This window comes from Pogona vitticeps, chromosome 3 (genome assembly GCF_051106095.1).
Source record: "Pogona vitticeps strain Pit_001003342236 chromosome 3, PviZW2.1, whole genome shotgun sequence".
Classification (NCBI taxonomy): Eukaryota; Metazoa; Chordata; class Lepidosauria; order Squamata; family Agamidae; genus Pogona; species Pogona vitticeps.
Window position 1 is genome coordinate 195,542,012 of NC_135785.1, and position 17,036 is coordinate 195,559,047.

Sequence of the window (17,036 nt, forward strand, 5' to 3'; positions counted from 1 at the left end):
ATTGTTCCTTCCCCAATTAATCAAAATGCTTCTATAGAACTGATGAGGTGATAATGATGGAGTGCTCAGCAGTTTCTAACAGGCTTTGTTTCTTACTGAGATCTTCCAGCTCTTGCAAACTGATATGTAAAGGACAATAATTAAAAGGCCATCCCCTTACAGGAATGCTGATTTTACATCCCTGGACTGTCAGGTTTGGTGATAAGTGATAAAATACGCAAGTGAAAGGGCTCCAAGAACGCTTCCCATCTTAATACAGTAATTACTTTAAAGTATAAGAAATTTATTATGGCATAAGGTTCTGCCACAATGTGTTAATCCATAAGTGACACAAGAACTTGTGGCTCAGAAAGTTTTTACTGGTAAGTGGTTAGAAGAAGATGAATAGATACAGTTATTGTTAGCAGATAAATTGCTTTCTTGCTTCCACTTCATTAAAAACAATTCTAAAAATGAAATTACGCATTACACTGTGCTTTCTCATATTTTACCTGAGGGCTTCTTCCTGTCTTTTGAACAAAAATAAGATATTTAAAAATGGATACAGGTGGTATATATTGCCTCTATGGAGCAGTTTGATAAAACTGCATGAGAACCTACAAAAACATCAACATTTTCCTTTTTTAAAAAAAAAAATCAGACATATAAAAAATTTAAATGTACTATAATGCAGGTGAGTCTGGGTAGAATGAATAAATATCGGTTATTCTTGTATTGATGTTTATAATGATGATATTTGTAAACCACTCAGAGTGGCCTTGGTAGTCAAGCAGGCAGTATAAAAATCAAATCAAATCAACCAATAAATCAATCAATAAACAAGCAAGTAAGTAAGCATCCAAAATTAATACAAAGTAGTATTCAGGATGACTGAAGAAGAGTTTCTCTACTATGAGAACATCACATTCAGAGGCTAACCACCTGGTCCTGTGCTGCTCCAAAGGCTTGCTCTATTCAGTTTAGTGTAATTCAGATCTGAGCGACCACAGCTAGACTTGCAAACTTAATTGTACCAAAGAATAACACGGCATTCTTTGAGGAGTCAAAGTTTACACAGTTCATAGCAATTAGCAAGCTACATCATTTATAAGGCCAAAGTCTGAGAGACTTTAGACCCTCATGCATTTGGAGAAATATGCTATTTCTTTAAACATGATTTAAAACCCACTGGCAACTTGAACCCAGCTGTGTGTTAACATGGTACAAAAACAGAGGCGATTCAGTCTTAGTAACCAGTGTTGCTAACCTAGTTCCATCCTGAGCGCTGCAGTTAACGTCCGCTCCATATTCTAGGAGATGTCTCACAATGCTCAGCCAGCCTCTGGCACAGGCCTCATGCAGGGCACAATAACCAGCATTGTCACGATGATTTACATCACAGACTTTGTTTTCCAAACAATACAGAACCACTTCCTGGAAAAGAGAAGCAGGAGAAAACAGACCAAGTTGTTTGTTGCTATGGAGACATGCATACCTTTACTTTTAACATGCAGGGGATATCCCTCTGATTAGGCTATTAACTAGTTACAAAGGAAAGAAGGAAACCACCATAAAGCTCTCATTTCACACAGAGGTGGCAAAACTCTGAAAAACAAAAGGAGCCATTAACCCAAGCAGATGACTAGGATATCCCAAACAGAACTGGCTCTGTAGGCAGCTTTTGACTAGATCAGCTGCACCTCATCCCACCCATGATATTTTGAACTGAACACTCCCCCAGTCCAGATTCCAACTAAGCATACAAATAAACATGATTACATAATTGAATAAATTGCCTTCAAATAACAGCTCACACATGCCACAAGCACTGTCAAAGATCCTTTCAAAAATGTTTCTTTCTGCTGTTGTTCAAACTGAGCTGTCTTCTTGTCTCTCTGATAATACCAAAATGTTAAGTCCTCTTGGAGAATGTTGCAGCTAATCTCTCCTTCTAACTCATCTGTGCCTTGGATGTTTCCTGGGGTTCAAAATTTACTCCTCTACTATAATGTGCACAAACATTCCCCATACAGAGACATGGAGTCGTTACACTGGGAATTTCCCACTCTCTCTTTCCCCAAATCAAACCACTGGCAAAGGAGAAGAAACAACATTTTGATGTTGCATTTGCACAGGGAGTTTCTGTGCAATTCAAATGCAAGATGGAAATTCAACATGAGAAAAAGTCTTGTTCCAGACAGAGCCTAGAAAAGCTCATCTCTTTTTTTGGACCATTGTTGTTATCTTGTTTTGCAATATAGGGATCACACAGTCCCTCTCTTACAGCAGCTCCACTGACTATAAGATGTCTCTTTATACTCATTCTTAGCTTTAAATACTATATGTTAATGATGTTAACCACTGCCCTATATTCATTATTTTCAACTTTAAATATTGTCTTTCATTGTTGTAAGGTGTCTTGGAGAAAGGTGGGATAAAAATATTTTAAATAAATAAATATAATTTCCAACTTTTGGATTACAGCTCCTCAGATTCATCATCCAGCATAGCCTTGAGTTATAGATATGGTGTAAATCAGACTACAGTGCTGCCTCATTTGATGAGGATAATTCATTCCGTTCAAATCGCTGTTAAGCGAAATCCTCGTCAAGCGAAATTAAAAACCCATTGAAATGCATTGAAAACTGGTTCAGTGCATTCCAATGGGTGCTCGTTTTGCGAAGATCCTCCATAGGGCGGCCATTTTCCGGTGCTTGTAAAGCGAGGAATCCGTCCTAAAGCACAGCAGGGAGCCATTTTGCATAGCAGGCGGCCATTTTAGAGCCGTCTATCAGCTGTTTTAAAATAGTCATCTAGCGAAAAATCGGTTCCCGAAGCAAGGAACTGATCATCGTTAAGCGATTTTTCCCCATAGGAACATCATTTTGCGATCGCAATAGCGATCGCAAAAACTTCACTGTGAAGCGGTTTCGTCATTTAATGAGGTAATTGTTAAGCGAGACACGACTGTATTCACTACTGCTTTTGTCTGAAATATTCTCAAAGAACTGAGAGAGTTTCTTTCCTTTCCTGACAGAACTGAGATAACTTAATGGAGATAAGAATTCCTCACCAACCAAAATAGCAGACTAGGAATTTTTAGGCTACTTTGCAAAAGTGGGAATCTCTAAACTCAATCAAACTGGCAGCGAAAAGTGCCATGCTGGCTCAGAAATTCTGGGAGCTGTAGTCTGAAAAGGAGGTTTTTTGAATTCTGGCCGTTCTCTCCTGGTCCTAAGAGCAGCAAGCTGGAACTAAGAGAATCAAAAAGAGTGAAAGTCACGAGAGGGGTCATTTGTGAAAAAGCTCCTACTTTCCTTCAGCCACAGTCTAGGTGATAACTACTATGATGTACCAGCTATGCAGGAAGCCAGTCAGCGAGAGCCATTGTCAATTGGGTAATTTTAAACTGATTAAACTAAGTTTGAGCATATGAAGCCACCTTATACTAAAGTCTGCTTGGCATGTATTGTATTCTCCACCTTTTTCCAACTTGGCACCCTGTAGATGTTTAGCCTTCTTCCTGACCATTGGCCATGCTAGATGAGACCAAAGAACTTCAGCCAAAACATCTGAGTGAAACCAATTTGGAGAATGCTGGTCTACTCTGATGGGAAAAGATGAGATTCTCAAGGACTTCAGATAGATCTTTGTCAGCAGTACTGCCATTGTTTGTAAGTTAAACAGATTGAAGCTTAGTCTCCTCTGTGTACAAAACATGTGCTAGGCCTAGGGGTGGCAAGCCTTTGGCACAACAGATGTTTTCACCGTCAATTCCCACAATCCTTAGCCTGTGCTGCCAAAGATAAAGAGCTGTGGGAGTCATAGTCCAAAACATCTAGAGTGTCAAAAGATCACCATCACTACAGTAGGCCACTGAGCTATGGGGCCCTCCCATAGTTTGGCTTTTGGACTTTATGAAAACTTCAGTAGTCATTAATTTTGAAACAATGGGTGATACAGTATTTGCCCATGTTTCAAAGTGTCAATGAAAATTTTCTTAGGTTTTCCACATGTTCTTGCTTAACTTCCATTCATTCAATTTGCACAAAAATCCCTGATGGACTGCACCCATTCTGAAAACAGCTTCTTGCCACAGAACTGGAGAAGTTCCCAGTGGATTTTATCCAGTGTCATTATCCATGAAATGTAACAATGTAGAGTTTTATGGTTAATTAATTAAATGCCTCATTAACTCTTTAAACATGATTTATTCAATTCATAGAAATTTCAGCCCTCTCTGTTGAATTTCAGAACATGTGGCTGACAGCACATCACTAGCTTGGATATGAAAGTTGAGATATGTTTGCCAGGGCATGCAAAGGCGGGGCATGGGGGGGGAGAATCACAAATGCCTGAGTAGAACAATTTAGATCTATGATCCTGTAATTTGTATATATGCTGTCACCAAGTAAGATTTTTAAAATTCCAGCTAATATTTAAAGTGATATTCTGAGTAAATGCTCTGTTCACTGACTCTGAAGCCTACTGGCTAGATTACATGTGTCATATTTATGTACCTCTGCACAGTTTATACGATTCACCATAAATTTCACCTGAATTTCTACCAAGTAAATCTGCCCCAAACTATCTTCAATGTTTTTGTGTAAAACTGTAAGTGCGGGGCGGCGGGGGATGGTGGTGGTAGGCTGCTCTAATTATGGACAGACAGAAAGAGATGTACTCTTGATTAGTGAAAACAGAAATGTGTTTAATGTGTATGTGTGAATAGGTCTTCATTTGCTGCTTTAGTACAATGGCAAACTGCCTTTGTAGATCCATGTTCCAAGAGTATGGATCCACAGAGCATTCTGTGTACCATCCCTTATCCATGCCAGCAAAGAAATCACTGAAAGAATAATGTGCCTAAAGTCTCTTTACAGCGCAAAGAGCCAGCCCTGTCACAGTGATTTACATCACAGGCCTTGTTTTCCAAACAATGCAGAACCACTTCCTGGAGAAAGAGGGGAAGGGTGGGGAGAAGAAACTGTTTGTTGCTATGGAGATACCTTTAACATCAGAAGCTGTCACTTCAAGAAAACAGGGAGGGGAAGGCACATCCATTCAGGAAATATTTCAGTTCAAAACTGAGGGAAGGTATGGGGGCATGTTCCAAAGGGATTTCTCCTAGAAAAGCCTCCAAAAGGATTAGAAGGGCATTTGGAAATGCAAAGTCTCTGAATGAATAGCTCTTGTGACCAAAGTATCAAGACAGACTACAAACTCTCCTAGGCTGTGCCTGTAAAGCAGTCTACAAAGCAAATCCCATTCCTCTGGGGAAACCTGGTAGGAAACGTCAGATTTCCTGTATACAATCCTACCCTGCCCCCATTCACTCATTGCCTTGAGGAGGATGCTCCTGCATTGTACGAAGGGGAATGCTGGAAACCCACGCAAGTAGGAACATTATTTTAAAAAAATTACAAAGCCTACACAAAATAAAAACTTACGCTTTTTATTCCCTTAAAATTAAAAAAAAAAATCCCTGTTGAACTTTATTCAGAAAATGAAGGAAATGAGAGTTTGCCAGCAAGTCTCAAAACTTCACCATATTATGATCTGTTCCGTTTGGCTTCCTATTAGCAGATTGACCGTTATCTCATGTTGAGCCTTTGAAACAGGAAGGTCATTCAAAGGACTGCATCTGCACACCAACGTATGTGTACTGAGCATCAAACTAGATCTGATGGCAGAGGACATACAGTATTTAAATATGCATTTATCCATATGACGTATGAAGGCTATTGCCTTACATATAAAAGGTAATCTCTTCCAATTCAATAGAAAAAGCTATGTACAGGTGATGAACGCAGAATCTTTGGTGCACCCATGACTTATCTACTAGTACTTGTTCTCCATGGCTGACGTCAGATACTCAAACTCTGTTCAGCAGTATGTTCTTTGGAAGGGTAGTAAGAGAGATACAGTTTCTGCATCCTTCAGAACCCAGCCTAGGATTTCCCTACTCACTGTAAAAATAGAGGCGTTAACCCCCTTTTTAATGAATTGAAGCAGTTCCATGATGTCTACCATGTCTACCATGACTAGTTTGTCTTTCCTTCAGCATACATGGTGAAAGGAAAGGAGAATTGTTCCTAGTAGAGATAAATCTATTCCAGTTTGGATTTGTAAGCAAACTAGTCCAGCCAATTCCCAAACTAATATGCAGGTCAGAACACAGAGCTTACATACAAGAGCTTTCTTTTTTTTTTTCACTTCCAGAGACGATTCACAGATCAAAAATAAGCCCAAAGGTGCAAAAGGAGAAATATACAGTGGTGCCTCGCTTAACGTTTGCTTCGTTTAACGTTTTTTTCGCTTAACGTTTATTTTTTCAGAGGCAGATTGTGCTTCATATAACGTTTTTCCCTATGGGCGATTTTCGCATAGCGTTTTTGGGACCATGCTTCGCTTAACGTTTTTGGTTTTAGGTCCCCTGCTTCGCTTAACGTTTTTTTTTGTTTTCAATTTAAAAAGTGTCTTAGAAGGGTCCAAAACGGTTCTAAATGCTTGGATTCGTTAGAGGACCCCTTAAGTCATGTGCAAACCTGATTTGGCTTTGATCTGACATTTCGTTAATTTTTGGTGAATTTTTGTTTTTTGGCCCATAGGAACCAATGGACCTGTCAAAATCTGACAGCTCCATGCTTTCCTATGGGGGAGAAAACAATTTACAAAAAATTAACGAAAGTTCAGATCAAAGCCAAATCAGGTTTGCACACAACTTAGGGGGTCCTCTAACGAACCCAAGAATTTAGAACAGTTGCTGAGTCTTCATTAATTTTTTGTGAATTTTTTCTTCCCCCATAGGAAATAATGGAGCTGTCAGATTTTGACAGCTGTCAAAAGTTGGGGGAAAAAAATTCACCATTAATTAACGAAAAGTCAGATCAAAGCCAAATTAACTTTTGCATCCGTTTTAGAGGGTGCAGAAGCTAATCCAAGCATTTAAAACCATTTTTGACCCTTTTATAACACACTTAATTTTGCAAAAATTGACTTCGCAAAGCCATTGAAACCTATTGAGTCAGCTACAATACATTCCAATGGAGGATACATTGTATCGTTTAACGATGTTTCCTATGGGTTTTTTCGCTTAAGGACGGCAATCCGTGCCTATTGGAACGGATTAACCGGTTTCCAATGCATCTCTATGGGAAATGGTGTTTCGCATAAAGTTTTTTTCGCATAAGGTTTTTTTTTTTGGAACCAATTAAAAACGTTATGCGAGGCACCACTGTATATAAAATATACACAGTAGAAGCAGAAAATATGAAGATAAGTGTGGTTATGATACAGAAATTGGATGGAATAAGCTTACGACTGATTACATGCAAACATGACACAGACCAGATGTGGCTTGATTTGAACATCACTAGTTCCTAAGGTCATGTAGGGCAGTGGTCCCCAACCTTGGGCCTCCAGATGTTCTTGGACTACAACTCCCAGAAACCTCCGCCACCACCTGTGCTGGCCAGGATTTCTGGGAGTTGAAGTCCAAGAACATCTGGAGGCCCACCCAAGGTTGGGGACCACTGATGTAGGGCAAGGCAGAGAGTATAGAAAATCTTACTATCACCTGCCACTACTTTTGAATGCCTCCTCCTTTCCCTTTACACTCTTAATTCAATATAGCTGCTTTATGAGGAATTTTAATTTGGTGTTTGTCACTATTTACTCTGGAAAGGGCCTTCAGCATTGTCCTTATTTGTTTTCACTGAAGCCTTGTGGAATACAGTTTGAATTAATTAAGCTATGTAATACCCTATGGAAGTCAGACAAGATTCCCACTGATGCACGGCAGCTAGCCATGCACTAAAGAGCTAAAGCACAAAAGTTCAAGTGAGGGTGTTCATCTATACCATTCAAAGAGAAAATGTGTGTTTGTGTGCGCATCTGTTTGTCTAGCAAAGCTCCAAGGTGAGGAAACCTACAACTTGGCATAGATAATAAAAAAGCCCTAGGCATTTGCATCTTGCATTATTGTTTTTAAAATAATTACTGAATTTTGCTTAATTAAATCTGCTTTCAGCCTGCAGTACTATCTGTAAACACTAGGAGCCAGTACAAAATCTCCCCTAGAGACAAATATTGAAGTAGACCTGGGAGATCCAGATTCTTTACAGGGCCTATAGGAAACTCTATGTAGTGCTTTCCTCTGCCTGGCCCCAACTTATTTAAACAATCAAAGAGAGAGAAAGAGAAAGGAAAGGATTAAGACAGAATAGGGTTATCAAGTACAATGAATAAGAGAACTAGGGGATATAGGCCTAGGACCTGGTTACCTAAAGGACCGCCTTCTTCCGTATGAGCCTGCCCATCCTCTAAGATCAGGCCAGGAGGCCCTTCTGACGGTGCCATCCCTGAAAGAGGTGAGGGGGATGGCATGTTGAAATAGGGCCTTCTCGGCTGTTGCCCCCCAACTTTGGAATGCCCTCCCTAGAGAGATCCGCCTGGCTCCAACACTCTTGGCTTTTCGGCGCCAGGCAAAGACCTTTCTGTTCAGCCAGCATTTTAATTAAACAATATTCCCTAGCTGGCCATATGAGCAGCAGGACTTACTAATTTTAATGTTTTAAGAATTATTTTAATATATGCTATTTTATATTGTCTTTTAAAATGTTTTTAATGTTTTTAAGTTTTAATGTTGTACGCCACCCAGAAGCCACTGGCAATGGTGCGGCTAAAAATATTGTAAATAAATAAAATAAAATATAGTGAAAGAAAAACATTTGCGAAAGACAATATCCTGCTGTTTACCATTATCTGTCACTACTGTTCATGATGCTTTAGAGCTTCCTGCGAGGATGTGGGGTCCCAAATTTACTCCCTGCAATCCAAGCCTAATGGTGCCACTGCCTTGCAGCACACTTATCTAGGGCTGTGATGGACCTTTTTGAGCCCAAGTCCCCTAACTGGGGGGGGGGGGGGACAGCGGGTGGCGGCAGCAGAAGCAGAACTGGTGGCAGCAGAAGTGATGGCAGAAGGGAGAATCCAAGGTATGGAGGTGCCTACAGACCCCACTCCAGTCGGGCCCAACCCCCACCAGTGCCAGCTGCTCCGGATCCTGGCTCATTGCCTGTCAGGTCGCTAGCACCATGGCTGCAGCTGCCTCCTCAGTTTTGGCTGTCAGGAGTAGCAATCCAGTGACTTATGGCTCGTGTGCCCACAGAGAGGGCTCTGCGTGCCCGCTGTGGCATGCGTGCCATAGGTTCACCGTTGCTGATCTAGGGTGTTTCTTCTATTACTAGTGCGAGGAAGGGGGTAGATGGGCATGGCGATTATCAGATTTGGTCCCCCAGGAGATGAAAGACTATATGATCACACACATACATATACCGTATTTTTCGCACCATAAGACACTTTTTTCCCACAAAACAGGGGGGTGGAAAGTCTGTGCGTCTTATGGAGCGAAGAAAACAGATATTTTCCTGTTTTCTTCTCCTAAAAAATTGGTGCGTCTTATGGAAAGGTGCGTCTTATGGAGCGAAAAATACGGTATATTCCTCCAAAGCTTCCCACCTCTTGTAGGAACCATTATCCTTTGAGAGGTTAGCAGCGGCACAACCACAAAATGCCAGAAAGCCTCCTTAAGCTGACAGGCAACTTTGCCAGATCTGATTTAAGGGATGTTGACTGGATGCCTTATTGGGCTACAGCTAAATGATTACTATTCTCAGACCGTATGTTTCCATATAATAAATGCTTATTGGACACAAGTACAGCTCATTGTTTTCTACTTTTCTCTCTCTGATAAAATGCAGAAAATATATTTTTTTATTAAACTAGCAATCCAATTATGCAGTTAAGGAGCAGGAGTACAACACTGTCTATTGCCAATTAAATCTACAGCCTGAAGCATGCTTCACTAAGCTTTTGGTTCTGTATGGTGTTATATCGCCCTGTTGCCCAAGAGGTACTATATACCATTTAGATATATTTGCTACGTTACTCAGCCTTTCACAATGAAATCATCTTGAATCCACTTGGCTTCACCTTCCTTTTTCATCCAGGAAATAGGTATAGAGTAAGCTGACTGTCTCTTGATTAAATCTTACAACAGATCTGTTATGGGTTATTTTTATTTAAATTATCACTTAATTTTGACTGAAGTGTGTAAGATCTCATGTTCTGCTACTGGCGAAAGTACAGTAAATGGATTTTTCTTCTTAAAATACCTCTTCCTTGCAAAGACAAGTCTTTATATTTTGCACTTTCAAACAGTAGTGCCATTTCCCTACGCAACGTCCCAATGACTGCAGAAGAATTTTTCCAATAATTCATATCTGTGACTTGCAGTCATCCATGGACGACTATTTTCACTTTATAAATGAATTTCCTTGGCCAATGAAGTCCATGGCTCTTAGACATTCGCTCTGAGCAACACTCTGTACTTTCCAAATGTAAGAATGATTCCAAAAAGGCATTCATAAACTGAAAATAAAATACAGTGGTGCCTCGCTTAACAATTGCTTCGTATAACGAAAAATGCGCTTAACGATTTTTTTCGGAGCGATCTTGCACTTCGTTTAACGATTTTCCCTATGGGCGATTTTCGCTTAACAATTTCGGGACCATGCTTCGCTTAACGTTTTTGGTTTTAGGTCCCCTTGTTTCGCTTAACTTTTTTTTTACAGCCCCGTTTTCACTATTTTTAAAATATTTTAAAATGTTTACAAAATGTTTTAAATGCTTGGAATCGTTAGTGCACCTAATAAAACCTTCGTTAACTTAATTTGGCTTTGTTCTGAGTCTTTTTGAATTTTTTGTGAATTCCCCCCCCCCATTTAAATAGGCTTCAATGCATTTCAATGGAGGAACCGCGTTTCGCTTAACGTTTTTTCCTATGGCGATTTTCGCTTAAGGACGGTAATCTGTTCCAATTGGAACGGATTATCCGGTTTTCAATGCATCTCTATGGGAAATGGTGTTTTGCTTAACGATGTTTTCACATAGTGATTTTTTTTGTGGAACCAATTAAAATCGTTAAGCGAGGCACCACTGTATTTGGGAGCAATTCAAGAATGGAACAGATCTATACTCTGGCAGCACCAAAGCTGCGTAAGTCATTAACCCTTCTTAAATTCAGCATAGGTGTTCCTTTAGCCTCTGTCTCAATGCACATATTCCCTACATATCCCTCTGTTTCTCCCTCAGGATTCCAATCCTGCAATCGCTTCATGCCCTGAATTCTTATTGGCAATGACAGGTTGAAGTTTACAGAAGTTTATACAGCTTCCCTTCTCACCCCACTCACAAAATATACTAATTGTGTGCTTGAATGAATAAACAGAACAGAGAGCCTTGAGATATTTCATCATGTTGAGAAGGAACACAAAGGGAGACTTGAAGCATGTGCACAATGAGAATCATATGTGACACTAAGCATCTCCTCCTATTTTAATTCAGAGTACTGAACTTCAAAAAACAAAGCTTGCCTCGTATCCCAGTCGAGCTGCCCTTTGCAGAAGAGTTTCTCCAGCATTCTTATTGACAATAAGCCTTCGGGCTTCTGGCGGCATGGGACGACTTGGGGTAGTCTCCTGAGTGGGGCTTGCAATCTGCAGCTGTGAGGGCTAAAGAGAGAGGCAATAATGAGGGAGCCTGTTACTGGTGCTGGTAATAGTACAGTGCCAACTCATGTGATCTGATTGGTGAAGAATCACCTTCTGAAAGGACCTCTGGCTGCTTCTAGATTCTCCTCATTAATTATGACCTGTTTAAAATGATAACTATATTCCACAACCCATCCACTGTTAATAACTTGTTAGCCTCTCGTTGAGACAATAACCATAACAGTAACATCACCTTCTGGATTAATACCATCTGAAAGTTTGAGGCCCAAATCCTCAAAGAATGGTCTGTTTACAGAAAGTCACCTGGTGGCAGATAATTTGTCCTGGACTGAAGTGAACAGAGTACTACGAGACAGCAGAATATATTTTGCCGTAAACGGTACCAGTATGAATGCCTCTCTAGCTAAAGAAGGCAACATGTTGAGAGTTTAAACCTGGCAAAATGATCAATACAATTGTTGGAATGATATTAAAATACAGTAGTATCAATGGACCATTAAATTGAGATGAAGACGGTACCTTTTCCTCAGTGCTTTCTATGTCTGTGATGTCATCCACAGTGAGTGACGACCTCCTTCGCCTCTCCTGCAGGGCCAAATGTTTTGTTTTACACTGACGTTTCCCTGGTGGCTTCTCACACTCGCTGTGCTTCTGTAGCAGGGATGCAACTTGGAAATCTTCCTCTTCATCTGTGCACAGCACATCTGCCTTCCAGTTTTCTTTAATTTTCTGCTGCTTGGCAGCCAACCTTGAAGCTGGAGTACAGCTTGGCTGGGTTTGCCTTTTGCTGTTTATATTTGGGGCTGGAAGGTTCTTCACATGTGGAGAAGCTGGGAATAGAGGGATACCTAAAGGGGAGGAAAGGCATTACACTGTTGCACAGTGTGTTGAATGGAAAGCGGACACACACATACATAGGCAAACCTACACACGAGCTACTGTTGCACAAGTCCTTCTATTTTTACATACATATTGCATCAATATTTTAAGCAATTCCACATTTAAACAATCAATGCTAATGCACTAAATATAAAATAATTGTAATGGCTAGTATATCCCCTCCCCCAAAGCAACCCTGCCCAACCCTGTGCCCTCAAGAAGTTTTAAGGGCACAGGGTTGTAACTTCCATCAATACGGTAAGTGGTGAGGGATTATGTGGTTTATAAATCAAAACATCCTGAGGATACCAGGTTGTGGGAAACTTTCTCAAAGAAAGTGCTTGGAGATGTGTAGGTCTAAGGACAGCCACATAGCCACACAATTTAGGCACTGCACCATCTAAACACAGATTTAAAAAAAACAGCCCAAACTCACAATTTGCTTCTTTCTATCGATACAAATGAGAGATGTGGCTTGCTTACCTTTAATTTCTTTCTACAAAAATGGGAATATGCTGCTCTTTCAAGTGTTGAACTGCTAGGCCTTTTCATCTTAGAAAGTCTTTTTTTTTTTAAGAGTAGAAGGGTGGGAACAATCCAAAGGACACACAGGAATGACTTCAGAAAACAGAAAAAGCACTTAGGTGCCCAATTCCAGTTTCTGTCTTTGAAAAAGTCTTCCTTTGTGCTATAAAATGATTCTACTTTTTGTGACAATATAGAATGGGGTCAAAGAGCTACACACCATTTCCCAAGGTTGTATGGCTCTCTGTCTGTTTGGAAGCTGACTCTAGTGTTTCATGCTTCACATGCCTAACCTTTCAGAGAAAGTCAGTTGTCTTGCAAAAAAAGCCATGTACTTAATCCATTTGGAGCCAGAATGTATTGACCCTGCCCATCATCATTTAGTCCCTCCCAAACAATAAGATCTTCTCACCCAGTCAAGGTTTGCTCCCCTGTCATAATGTTCTACTAGCTGAGCCCAAAGAGAACAAATAGTTTTCCAAGACATGAAGAAGAAAAAATTACAGGTAGAAAGCAAGAATTTCATGATGACTTTGCTTTTGTGGGTGTTTTTTAAAGAGAAAAACAAGAAAAACAACACTTCTTTTAAATCTAAAAAGATCCAAGAGAACCACTAATCCACTGAACTACATGAATGACTGACAGTCGTTTTAGAATAAGAATATCTTGCACTATCTGAATGCATACAGTATAAAATCAAGATTTCTCAAAATCTGCAAGAGCAAGCATCAGATGAATGAAATAGAAGTCAGCAAGCAGAAGGGCATGTGGCACTTGAGAAAACAGAGATTTGTCTACCTAAAGAAGTGTTCCCTTTGTGTCCCTCACAAAAACAGAAATCCCTTTGAGAAGGTGGTTACCCTCCATTTGCCTACTGACTTTTTTGCTGGCTGAAGCAATTTTCAAAGAAACTGTACAAAACCTCAAAAAACAAACACACACCCTAGTAGCATCCTATCAAGGCATTTGCCACTTTATCTCTTGAGCAAATAAGTATGACTCCAGTTTAGGCCCATTAAAGCATTTAATCTAACATGTAGTTTGGCCCTAAAAATGATTTGCCAAACACTTGCTGCTAACTAGAGATGACCTATAATAATTTCAATGTCCTACTGAAACATACTGTAATTGTTTTTTGGCCAGCTATCAGTATTCATATAAGGTCTGCATAACTTGCCATGGCTAATTGCTAAGCTACATCTTGGTTGTGCAATCAGTTGTGCGACCAGGCACACAACTCAGAAACATCTTGGAAACTCATCAGTTAGATGCAATTAACTAAGGCAATTTATGCAAACCTTTTGTGAACACAAACAGTATTGTGGCCTGTAGGTACTATGGCATCGTGTGCACTTATTGGGTTGACTAATTTTAAGAAGGAAACAGAAGATACAGGTGGCAAAACAGGCTGAGTAGGACAACTCAACTACTCTTCATCTGACTTCAGCGATAAGAGACTGAAAGTAGACATCTAGCATTTATCCTGGCACCAAAAAGGGGTGGGTAGAGGTGGAATACACGCAGATACCATTCCTCCCATTCAGCTTCTTGTAACACACACTTACATTAAAAAGTAGCCCAGATGTTCAAAACCTAATGGAGCAGCCTATTCTCTTGACACTGAAGATGCAGAATTCTTTATACATCATTTAATCTACTCACTTTAATAGCCCACATAACATACATGTGCTAACATTGCAATGAAGTCAAAACCATTCCAAAACAGCAATGTTAAAAGTAATCATAAGCTACAGACAGAAATGTTGCAAGGTGGTTTTTAACACCACACACATCTAGTATGCAGCTTGAAGACATAATTAACACCACATCATACCACACACAACAAATCTAGCAAAACAAGCACTTAGTGAAGTTTAATAGTGGCTCTCTGAATCTTTATATATCAATAAAAAATTATATTATATATAATAATATAATATAAAACATCTCCCAAAAAGAAAACAGCTAAACACTTCTTAGCACTGGTGGCAGCATGCGTCACTAAGTAATGCTAGATTTCCCTAGTAATCTCTGCATACCTTGTTCATTGTCACTTGCTTTGAGGGACTCTTCAGACCAACTTCTATTGCTTTTGACCTCTGACCTTTTCTTGGTGTGCCTTTCTTCTGTGCAGTCTTTGACCTTTGCAGTGGCCTCTGGCTGAACAGCCTCAGCTAAATCTTTCCTGCTTTGCCGGCCCAACTTGCCGGGTGGGGATCTCTCTGGTGACACCTGCTGCTCCCATAGTTCCCTAAGATGCTGCAGGTGACGCTGCTTTTTGGGATGGAGCCCTGTTAATTCAATGCACACCTTCAGGTTGGTCACCTCATTACAATTGGGCTCTTCTAAGTGGTTAGAGGAACTGTTTGTCATTTCCCTCTCAGGCCAGTCATCTAATGGAAAAATAACTAAAAATTAATCAAAAGGCCCTTGACTTGAAACAAAAGCTTCAGTTCACTTTTGGGGGGCAGACTGTTTCAGCTTCACCACCACACTATGCATTTTTAAAAGATTAGCTCAGTAGGGATTTGCATGCACTAACAGCCATTTGCACTGTCCAGTGATTACACTGGACAATGAAGAGACTTTTATTGTATACGCAAGCCCAGACATCATTCACATGAGTACTTGATATCTGCACAATCATGGCCATAAATGGGCATTTGTTAATTCAAATAGTGACTTCATTTCACAAGCCATGCCATAAGGGTTACCAACTGGACTCATTTACCTTTGGAGTTCTTCCGCTTTTTAGTTTTTGATGCAAATTCTTCTTCCAGTTCCTCTACAAAATTTTCTTTAAGATTTCCATCATTCTGCATTTTCTCGCCAGAATGTTTACGCTTTCTGTCCAGATGTGGACATGGCGCCTGGTTGACCTCTTCTGTTGGCTGGTCACTTGCCCTTTCATAGACAACAAGTCTCTCCAAACAACTGTCTGCTGGAGGAACACTCTCCTCAGGAACTTGAACATTGTGGTTTGGGGCACTCTCTGAACTAAGGAAATCACCTTTAAAAAGAAAAGAAGAAAGAAAAGTCACCAGATCATTAACTCAGGAGGTCACTTGTGCAAAGAAGAAGCAAAAATTATTTGACCCCTTAAAACAAAGAGTCTAGTACAAACATACATGTGCAAAGAGAGGTTCCATTCCTAATAATTATTTTAAAATATATCTTAAATAAAACTTTTTAGAAGGATGACTATTGAAATACATGCAGAAAGAACCAACAGTAAAATCAAAGAAGTCACTATATTGTTCACTTTTCACTAAACCAGGGCTTTGCTGCGGAAAGGGGAGCATCATGCAAGTCATTGTTTCCCCCATGAAATAACTGGTGGGTGTGACAATATCTCAAATTAATTTGGGCTGTTCATGGAACAAATGCAAATCCAGTGAATGGAAGCAGTAGAGCCTAATCCTATGCCATAACAAGTCAACTAACTAGAAACATTTGTGACAGGAGTGCTGAACGTCTAGTCTGCAGGCCAGATGTGGCTGCCCGGCCTTGCTTTCACCAGCATCAGTCTCTCCCCATGGTCCCCCTTGCCTTACGTGTTCAGCTGTTCACCTGCTGCTCAGCTGCTGGGTGGGGGTGGGGAGATCAGGCATCCCACTCCCCTTTTCTTCATTATTGAGTTCTTTCCCACCAGTCATTTGAGTAGCACAGGACTAAGAAACTATCCATATGTTTGAGAGAGATTCAGAGTGAACAAGAAAGAGGGAGAACAGAAGCCTGGAATGCTGCCTGTTTCTGTATCTGGCTTTGTCCCCAAACCACAAGCATCTCTGGAGCTGCCTACTAAGGGAATGCCAGCCCAAACACCTTTCCAAGGATCAACGAAGGTCTGAGGAGCAGGAGCAAGGAGGCAAGCAAGGGGTGAGCTATTCCAAAATTGGGGGTTGGAGCGTCCTCCCCACCTCCATCCTGGCTCTGGGGGGGGGGAATGTTCTCCTTATTGGCTGTTTGTCAATAAATGTACGTTCAATGATTAAGAACATTTTTAAAGTGTTATCAGTACCTACATCAGCAAATATAGAAGACCTAGAGCTGACAATCATGTTGGCTGGGGGATTT

The 17,036-nt window shown here is 40.4% G+C and overlaps 1 protein-coding gene across 6 annotated transcripts in view; it reads right to left on the reverse strand.

The window, feature by feature from the left end:
* BCOR (BCL6 corepressor) overlaps window positions 1-17,036 on the reverse strand; it is a 125,854-nt gene that overhangs the window by 9,628 nt on the left and 99,190 nt on the right. For 4 of the 6 annotated variants that reach the window (XM_078390494.1, XM_072994230.2, XM_072994228.2 and 1 more), the window contains 5 exons: window positions 15,691-15,969; window positions 14,999-15,352; window positions 12,075-12,403; window positions 11,418-11,555; window positions 1,247-1,413 (listed from right to left, as the gene is read on the reverse strand). In XM_078390494.1, coding sequence (XP_078246620.1) covers window positions 1,247-1,413; window positions 11,418-11,555; window positions 12,075-12,403; window positions 14,999-15,352; window positions 15,691-15,969 — 1,267 coding nt within the window. The remainder of the gene's footprint in view (window positions 1-1,246; window positions 1,414-11,417; window positions 11,556-12,074; window positions 12,404-14,998; window positions 15,353-15,690; window positions 15,970-17,036) is intronic. The other 2 variants (XM_072994231.2, XM_072994232.2) reach the window with 2 other exon arrangements.